This window comes from Penaeus chinensis, chromosome 18, assembly GCF_019202785.1.
Source record: "Penaeus chinensis breed Huanghai No. 1 chromosome 18, ASM1920278v2, whole genome shotgun sequence".
In the NCBI taxonomy this organism is placed as follows: Eukaryota; Metazoa; Arthropoda; class Malacostraca; order Decapoda; family Penaeidae; genus Penaeus; species Penaeus chinensis.
Window position 1 is genome coordinate 2,066,777 of NC_061836.1, and position 10,000 is coordinate 2,076,776.

General features: G+C 42.0%; 1 protein-coding gene across 1 annotated transcript in view; it reads right to left on the reverse strand.

Moving 5' to 3' along the window:
• Window positions 1–7,611, reverse strand: part of LOC125034451 (oxytocin receptor-like) — a 10,498-nt gene extending 2,887 nt beyond the window's left edge. Inside the window, 4 exon segments of the mRNA XM_047626205.1 lie at window positions 5,832–6,000; window positions 6,002–6,080; window positions 6,082–6,962; window positions 7,606–7,611. Coding sequence (XP_047482161.1) covers window positions 5,832–6,000; window positions 6,002–6,080; window positions 6,082–6,962; window positions 7,606–7,611 — 1,135 coding nt within the window.
• Window positions 7,612–10,000: the final 2,389 nt, after the last annotated feature.

Sequence of the window (10,000 nt, forward strand, 5' to 3'; positions counted from 1 at the left end):
TGTTGTTGATGTTGGTGTTGTTGTTGTTGTTGATGTTGATGTTGTTGATGTTGTTGTTGTTGTTGTTGTTGTTGTTGTTGTAACCCACAGGGAATTAAGGTGAAGGTGAATAATGACCGAGAATGACCCACAGACCTAGCTTCGTCACCACTTCAGCACCGTCCAAGTCAACCGTATTATCTTGTGTGTTTATTTATCTGTGTGTTTATTTATCTCTCTCTTTGCAAACAGAGAGTGGAGCCGTACCGATCTATCACCTCACCCAGCCTTGAAACAAAGAGTCAAATCGGACCGGTCTATCACGGCCCCCGCTCTTTGTATTAAGAGTCAAGCCGTGACGATCTATCATTGCACCCACTCTTTGAATAGAGAGTCAAGCCGTTCTGACATATCACTGCACCCACTCTTGAAATAAAGAGTCAAGTCGGACCGGTCTGTCACTGCACTCGCTCTTGACACTCTTGACACAGAGAGTCAAGAGCAAGAGGGGAAGAGCAAGAAGAGGACAGAGGAGAAAGGAAGAGGAAGAAGAGAATAAGAGAAGGAGAAGACGGAGGAGAAGGTGTGGATGAGGCCAAAGAGGGGAAAGAGAGAGAGGAGAGGAGGAGGAAGAGAGAGAGGAGAGGAGGAGGAAGAGAGAGAGGAGAGGAGGAGGAAGAGAGAGAGGAGAGGAGGAGGAAGAGAGAGAGGAAAAGAGGGGAAAGAGAGAGAGGAGAGGAGGAGGAAGAGAGAGAGGAGAGGAGGAGGAAGAGAGAGAGGAGAGGAGGGGAAAGAGAGAGAGGAGAGGAGGAGGAAGAGAGAGAGGAGAGGAGGAGGAAGAGAGAGAGGAAAAGAGGGGAAAGAGAGAGAGGAGAGGAGGAGGAAGAGAGAGAGGAGAGGAGGAGGAAGAGAGAGAGGAGAGGAGGGGAAAGAGAGAGAGGAGAGGAGGAGGAAGAGAGAGAGGAGAGGAGGAGGAAGAGAGAGAGGAAAAGAGGGGAAAGAGAGAGAGGAGAGGAGGAGGAAGAGAGAGAGGAGAGATAGTAAGGAGAAGAAGGGAGGAGAAGGAGCAAGAGGGGGTAAGAGGGAATAAAAGGGGTAGGGGGGGGGCGGAGAGGAGGGGAGGACGATCATATATCTTAGAGCAATCACGCAACTGACTTAAATAACTATCTATCTATCTATCTATCTATCTATCTATCTATCTATCTCTATCTCTATCTCTATCTCTATCTCTATCTCTATCTCTATCTCTATCTCTATCTCTATCTCTATCTCTATCTCTATCTCTATCTCTATCTCTATCTCTATCTCTATCTCTATCTCTATCTCTATCTCTATCTCTATCTCTATCTCTATCTCTTTATATCTATCTCTATCTATCTATCTATCTATCTATCTATCTATCTATTTATCTATCATTATTATTATGATTATCATTACTATCATTATCTTTCTTATTATTATCATCATCATCATTATTATCATTATTATTATTATCATCTTTACTGTTAGTATTATCATTGTTGGTATTAGTAGTATGTTATTGTAATATCATCATCTTTACTGTCATTTTTATTACTATTGTTGATATCATTATGTTATTATTACTTATCATTATTTTCATTGCCATCGTTATCATTATCACTATTATACCAATATCATTATCGTTATCATTATCACACACTATTATCATCATCATCATCATCATCATCATCATCATCATCATCATCATCATCATCATCATCATCATCATCATCATCATCATCATCATCATCATCATCATCATCATCATCATCATCATCATCATCACTGTTATTATTATCATTATCAGTATCAGTATCAGTATCATAATTATTATCATCATTTCCGTTGTTGTGGTTGTTATAATTATCATTATTACTACTATCGTTATCATTATTACTGTTACTGTTATTATCATCGTCATTATTAATATCATCATCCTTATCACTATTATCATTATCATTCTTGCTGTCGTTATAATCGTGCTGTTCTAGTTGCTATCATGATCACCATCATTAGTATCATTACCATTAACTCTCACTTTTTTATCACTACTATAAGTATTACAACTTCTACCATTATCATTATTAATGAGGAACTTTTACTGAAACCTCTATCTTGTTAGGCCTTCTAACAATCACTGATCACTGGCCACAACAAGCGAAGGTACTGTACACCTGGACCAAAGTACAAAAGGAAGGGAAATCGTGCATTGAAACTTTTCGTCATTATTCCAGCTGAGAGGAATCTTTGATACCGTGGGAGGCTATTCATATCCAGGAGATTTTGATGTCTTTGGGTGACCTGAGGTGACCCAGAGAGGGGGTTATGACCATGGGCTTCTGGCACCTCCTAGCTGGGTCTTACATATAGAGATGGGAATATGTGTTACTGGAAATAAATCTTGGTCTTTCAGGTACGCTTAGAGGTTCATGACAACTGGAGATCACACTGACTATAAAGAAACACGAGAACACATATAAACAGATAAATAAAATGGTGTGCCTTCTGCAACTGCGGGTGCAAGATAGCAAGGGGCAAGATCACTCAAATACCTTTTAGTGACTTTAGAGTCTCTCGACAATTACGGCCATTTATTTATTTTTATTTTTGTGTGTGTGTGTGTGTCGTATCAGAGCCTGACGTTGGCGACCATGTTTAATTTCGTGGTTGTACAAGGGAGTGTACGAAGGTGGTTTCCCGTTGCCTTCCTTCGGGTGATTGAAGAGTTCACCATCTTTCTTACCAGTGGATCCTCTGCTTGCATTTCTGATCCCATTGTCTTTGGCGTCGTAGCTCTTCCACTGATTGTGCTGTCTCTGCACCGCGATTACCATTACCATTATTATTACCCTTATTATCATCGTTATCATCACTGTTATCATTATTATTATTTTATCCAAGGACTATCGATTTCCAATGCGGTTTTCTCTAATGGAGATCCAGGTCATGTGATCCACAAATCGAGTATCACGTATCCCCTATCGTGTTTCCCGATTCCCGATTGCTGATAGTTGGCTGCTCACGTATCCCCTTTCGGTCAACAAAAGCATCTTCCTGGATCTGAACCCTTTCTTTTATTTCATACTAAAAATGAATAAATAAATCAATAAAATAAAGGCGAGATAAAACGTGCCTGAATCCGGAGGGAAAGAAAAACACCCTGTGACAAATCCGTGGTTTTCGATTCGGTGAAAACAATTCTGGTGTTGTTAATCCTTTCCGCTCGCCGCTGTTTGCTGAAAGCTCAAAGGAGGATTCGGAGAAGTTTTCGGGGAATGCGTCGGGAAAGGTTTGGCGGAGATCCAGAACATTGCAGAGCATGTGTCTAAAATATTGTGTGTATGTGTGTGTATATATAGATATATAGATATAGATATAGATATAGATATAGATATAGATATAGATATAGATATAGATATAGATATTATATATATATGTGTGTGTGTGTGTGTGTGTGTGTGATTGTGTGTGTGAGAGAGAGAGAGAGATAGATAGATAGAGAGAGAGAGGGAGAGAGAGAGAGAGATAAAGGTAGATGAGCAGACGATGTACAGTCATACAAATAGACGGATAGAAAAAACAGGCAAAATAAACAGTCAGACAGATTGATAAGGACACACAAAATCCTCACACTTTACTGATTGCTAATAATCACAAGTGCAAAGCTTTTAACTAATTAATCACATTTTCTGAAAATAGCCTCCCATCTCTGGGACGGTTAATCCATCTAATCTATAATACTCCCTTTTATTCAAAGATTTTAAACTTCCATTTAAACGGAAATCAAATATATGTCACACACACAGACACAAAAAACTCACAGATTCACTGCTATCATTAAAATAAAACACAACTACAGATTTCAAATTAGTACACACACTCGCCGTCTTGTTATAAACGACATTACACACTCACCTGTATTATCCCGTGCCCTTATTCAGACGATTGGACGGATTAAAGATCAGAAATTCGATGAGTAACAAGGGCAAAGGAAAGCTTAGAAATAAGGGTATGGAGTAAGGAGGTAATGGGATAACGACAGAGAGGCAGAGTTATAACGCAAGACGTATTTTCGACCGAAGGAAGAGGGAGAGAGAACGGCTGTACAGAATGGGAGGTGGCCATGACGTGGAATAGTGACTGTTTGTCGCAACCTTTTTTGGTGCTTTCGGAAATCCCCTCTCTCCCTCTCTCTCTCTCTCTCTCTCTCTCTCTCTCTCTCTCTCTCTCTCTCTCTCTCTCTCTCTCTCTCTCTCTCTCTCTCTCTCTCTCTCTCTCTCTCTCATAATTAGAATAATCTCGAACTTATCCTAAAAAACAACTTTTATTTAGTATAAATGAATTTATAACAACTAAAAGGAGAGAGAAAAATACATTCCACGAAAAAAAAAACGAAAATTAAGCATTCTTAATTCCAGATTTACCCAGACGCTGCTGAGCACGACTCCGCTCGGAAGAGTTGGAGACGAAGTTCCTCGCTGACAAAAGACACGCCGGATGATGACGTAATCAAGGACTCGAAGGATGACGTAATCACGGACAAGCCCTTAACTGTGATTACTGGTTTCTTCCTGACAACCGGACTCTCTCTCTATCTATCTATCTATCTATCTATCTATCTATCTATCTATCTATCTATCTATCTATCTATCTATCTATCTATCTATCTATCTATCTATCTATCTATCTCTCCTCCTCCTCTCTTTCTCTCACTCTCTCTCTCTTTCTCTCTCTCTCTCTCTCTCTCTCTCTCTCTCTCTCTCTCTCTCTCTCTCTCTCTCTCTCTCTCTCTCTCTCTCTCTCTCTTTCTCTTTCTCTTTCTCTTTCTCTTTCTCTTCTCTCTTCTCTTTCTCTTTCTCTTTCTCTTTCTCTTTCTCTTTCTCTTTCTCTCTCTCTCTCTCTCTCTCTCTCTCTCTCTCTCTCTCTCTCTCTCTCTCTCTCGCAAGAAATCTTCAGTGACGAGTTTTAAGTTTATGAGTCACTAAAATCTCAAACTTACTATGAATAAAAATTGTTTTACGACTTATTAACGCAAGTTGTGTGATAGATGCGTTTAAGTGAAGCTGAACAATCGAATTTCGTACTCTCTGAACAAAGAAATTCGCACTTATTGAACGCACTGTGGTGACGATAGAAAATGAAATGGATTTTGATTTCGTCCCCTGACAAAGATATAAACAAATTCCTGGTATCACAACACAAACGAAGAAAATATTACCGGGAATATAAATCAGCGCGAAAAAGGAAGAAAACAAAACATATAATGTAAAAAAAATGTCTCAAAAGATTCTTACAAACATTTAACATGTTCCATACATGACCAGACAAATCGATATACAGTAGAGATTACGCGGCAGATCACTTCAGAAACAGGTCACGACACGCCTCAGAACCCGCACTGCCATCACAAATAACATAATTTCTCTCGCCTACAACATTCAGCTTCCGTCTCCCTCCCCTTCAGTATTTCTTGTCGCCATTTACTCTTTCATTCACGCTCTTACCCCTTCATTCGTTCATCTACACCCCATTGCACCTCCTTCGGTTTATTCGTTGTTATCTGTTTTTATCTTACTTAAGCTGACGTTAATTCATCCCAGCGAAACCCACTGCGTCGAGAAATACTTGATGGTCATTTCCTACGTCAAAATCAACGTCCCTGAATTAGACTGATTAGTTTTTAATTGCGCATTAATGATTGCCTGTAATGAATACTAACCGGATGTTTTATTTACTTGCGATTTCCAGCATAATGATCATATTGATTATTAAATTCCCATCACAGTGATTTTGTTATATGACTGTCATACAGGAAGCCGTTCACTCACTGTCCTCGGGCCTGTCGTAGACTGCCTGCAGCTGCGCGATGCAGAAGGGCGACCAGCAGAGCGTGAAGGCGATGACCACGGTGAGCGTCATCCGCACCGTCTTCATCTTCGCCGCGGACACCTTGGCGACCGCGGGGGAAGAGCACCTTGTCCGCTTGCCTCCGCACCCTCACCACGGGCTGCAACTCGAGGCCGAAGGCGCCGTCCGCGTCGTTCCTCCGAGTCCGACTCCTGACGCAGCCGCAGCAGTTGTAGTGCCAGGAGTGAGTGGGCTGCAACGTGCCCGCTGCTGTGCCACACCGCCCAGCAGATGTAGCCGTAGGACACGGCGATGATCGTCAGCGGCAGCAGGAACACGGACACCACGAACCACGTGACGTACACCCGCTCGTTGACCAGCTCGAACACGACCCAGCAGTCCTTGACGCCCGGCTCGATCTCCCTGACGGCGAAGAGGAGGACCTGCGGCGTGGCCAGGACGAGGCCCACCAGCCAGGCGCCGGCGATCATGAGTCTCGCCGCCCGGAGGGACCCGCGCCCGCTGCCCTGCACGGCGCGCACGCGGTCCACCGCCATGAACACCAGCATGTAGGTGGACACGTACAGAACGAACACCTGCGCGTACTTGATGAGCCGGCAGAGCAGGTCGGAGCCCTGGAAGCGGTACGTGATCTCCCAGATGAGCTGCGGCAGGATGTTGAACAGCGCCACCATGAGGTCCGCCAGGCTCAGGTGCAGCATGAACAGGTAGCAGCGCGACATCTGCTGGAAGAGCGAGTGGCGCCACAGGGCGATGAGCACGAACACGTTGCCCACGACGGCCACGAACAGGATCAGGATGAGGACGATGATCTCCACGACGGCCAGCGCCTTGTTCCTCTGGTCCAGGAGGGTCGTGGCGTTGAACTCCTCCCTGCCCGACGCGTAGCTGTCCTGCAAGAAGCTGTTCAACTCGCTATAGAGCATCGACTCGTTGTAGCCCAGGTGCGAGCTCAGTTGCTCCATCTTTCTGCTGACGGCGGAGTCCAGCTGCAGCTCTGGGTCCCCCGTCGTGTTCATGGCGGCGCTGGAACTGCCTCGGCGACGGTCTGGCTGTTCGGGAAAAGGAAAGTGGCCGTCGTTAACAATGACCTGTTGGCAGACATGATATTGATGGCTGGTAACACACCCGCGTGCACACACACACATACACCCACACACCGAAAAATACAGGGAGATGATGCGCAATGAATATATATTACTGAGACGTTAGTTGTATTGGTATATGTTATGATGATAATAATGATAGTAGTTTATTTTGATAAGGCTAATTATGATAATAATAGTAATAATGAAAATGATGATAATAATAATAATAACAATCATAATGATCATGATAATGATAATTATTGTTATTATTATTATTATTATCATTATAATTATTATCATTATCATTATCATTATCATCGTCATCATCAGCATCATAATAATAATAATAATAACAGTGATAATAAAAATAAAGCTAATGATAGTAATAGAAAAAATAATAATAATAGCAATAATAATTACAGTGATGATAATGTTGATGATGATGATAATGATATTGATATTGATATTAATAATGATAATGACAATGATAATGATGAAGATGATAATGATAGTAATGATTTTAATGATAATGATAATATTTGTACCTTGTACCTGTTCCGGATATTGACGCATTTGTTAGGGATCTGTTGCAATTGTCATGACTCATGTTTTTGGCTCAATTTCACCTTCAGAACAGCCCCCTCACCTCCATGGCTTCTGGGCCTCGCTACAATGCCCGCTATATCATACGATGGTGAATTTACCTGCGTCCTTAGATCAGCCCAGCGGGAGAGTGTGATGCTGTTGTAGCCAGCTGAGCGTATTAAGTTCAAAAGGCTTACCGTCATATATATGTGTGTGTGTGTCTGTGTGTTTTATTCGAGTGTGTTTGTGTGTGTGTTTGAGTGCCCCTGTGAGTGTCTGTGTGTGTGTGTGTGTGTGTGTGTGTGTGTGTGTTTCTTAATCGAGTGTGTTTGTGTGTGTGTGTTTGAGTGCCCCTGTGAGTGTCTGTGTGTGTGTGTGTGTGTGTGTGTGTGTGTGTGTGTGTGTGTGTGTGTGTGTGTTTCTTAATCGAGTGTGTTTGTGTGTGTGTGTTTGAGTGCCCCTGTGAGTGTCTGTGTGTATGTGTGTGTGTGTGTGTGTGTGTGTTTTTCTTAATCGAGTGTGTTTGTGTGTGTGTGTTTGAGTGCCCCTGTGAGTGTCTGTGTGTGTGTGTGTGTGTGTGTGTGTGTGTGTGTGTGTGTGTGTGTGTGTGTGTGTGTTTCTTAATCGAGTGTGTTTGTGTGTGTGTGTTTGGGTGCCCCTGTGAGTGTCTCTGTGTGTGTGTGTGTGTGTGTGTGTGTGTGTGTGTTTCTTAATCGAGTGTGTTTGTGTGTGTGTGTTTGAGTGCCCCTGTGTGTGTGTGTGTGTGTGTGTGTGTGTGTGTGTGTGTGTGTGTGTGTGTGTGTTTGGGTGTGTGTGTGTGTGTTTCTTAATCGAGTGTGTTTGTGTGTGTGTGTTTGAGTGCCCCTGTGAGTGTCTGTGTGTGTGTGTGTGTGTGTGTGTGTGTGTGTGTGTGTGTGTGTGTTTGGGTGTGTGTGTGTGTGTTTCTTAATCGAGTGTGTTTGTGTGTGTGTGTTTGAGTGCCCCTGTGAGTGTCTGTGTGTGTGTGTTTGTGTGTGTGTGTGTTTGAGTGCCCCTGTGAGTGTCTGTGTGTGTGTGTGTGTGTGTGTGTGTGTGTGTGTGTGTGTGTGTGTGTGTGTGTGTGTTTCTTAATCGAGTGTGTTTGTGTGTGTGTGTTTGAGTGCCCCTGTGAGTGTCTGTGTGTGTGTGTGTGTGTGTGTGTGTGTGTGTGTGTTTGGGTGTGTGTGTGTGTGTGTGTGTGTGTGTGTGTGTGTGTGTGTGCCCCTGTGAGTGCGTGTTCATGTGTTTACAAGAGTGTAATCGTAACAATCAATAAACACTTTTATTCTTTTAATATGACCGTAAAAATGAAGTTCGATAGAGGAGGCTTTAGCAATATAACCCAATTAAGTTGTACCCACAGTATGGCTTGCCTATTGAAATGCCTTCGTGTGGAGGTTGCACGGAATAAAAGGACTCACGATAAAGTAACAGGGTAAATAACGTCTATTTACGAAATATATCACTTATGGACACAGGACGTCCCTCGGTTTGTTAAGGATGAGGAAATGCGTTATATATTTATATATATATATATATATATATATTTTTTTTTTTTTTTTTTTTTTTATCGAGTGTGTGTGTGTGTGTGTGCATGTGCATTAGAACTATGTATGATAGAGCGGAAAATGAGTCAGCACAAAGACTGATAAAAATATGAGGTACACCATTCCATACTTCCCAGGAATATAGTGCAATGGTATGGTGAGTCTGGTGTGCGATGGCGACATGATAATAATAACAATCTTATGTGTATCAATGATTTTCTGAAAGGATTCATTTACATGACGAAGGAGAAAAAAAATATCATGTCACTCTTCGGTTATCAGTTCATCAGTTCCTCTTCCATTTCCATCGTCTTATGATTTTTTTGATTTTTTTATATCTACAAACTCTCGATCTTCTCCAGCACAATCACAATTTTTTAAAAAATAATAATAAGATAAACATGAATAAATAAAACTAATTTTGAAATCTTCGTCATTCCTTTAACATGCTCAAGACAGAGAATAAAGGTCGTCCTTTCTCCTGACGAAAATAGCGACCTGTATAATTCCAAAAAGCACATTATTTTCCTCTCTTCACTCTTTAAGAATCCAGCTCTAAGAAACCCCTTTTCTCTGGAGGGAAGATGAGGTCGGAAATAATCTTCTCAGGTATATAGTTTGTCCGGTCGAAAAAGAAAACGGAGAAGCCATTGAGGGAATAGAAAACGGAAAAGCTTTTGGGGAAAAGAAAACGGAGAAGCCATTGAGGTTAAAGAAAACGGAAAAGCCTTTGGGGAAAGGAAAACGGAAAGCCTTTAGGGATAAGAAAACGGAAAAGCTATTGAGGAAAAATAAAACGGAAAAGCTATTGAGGAAAAATAAAACGGAAAAGCTATTGAGGAAAAATAAAACGGAAAAGCTCTTGGGGAAAAGAAAACGGAAAGCCTTGGG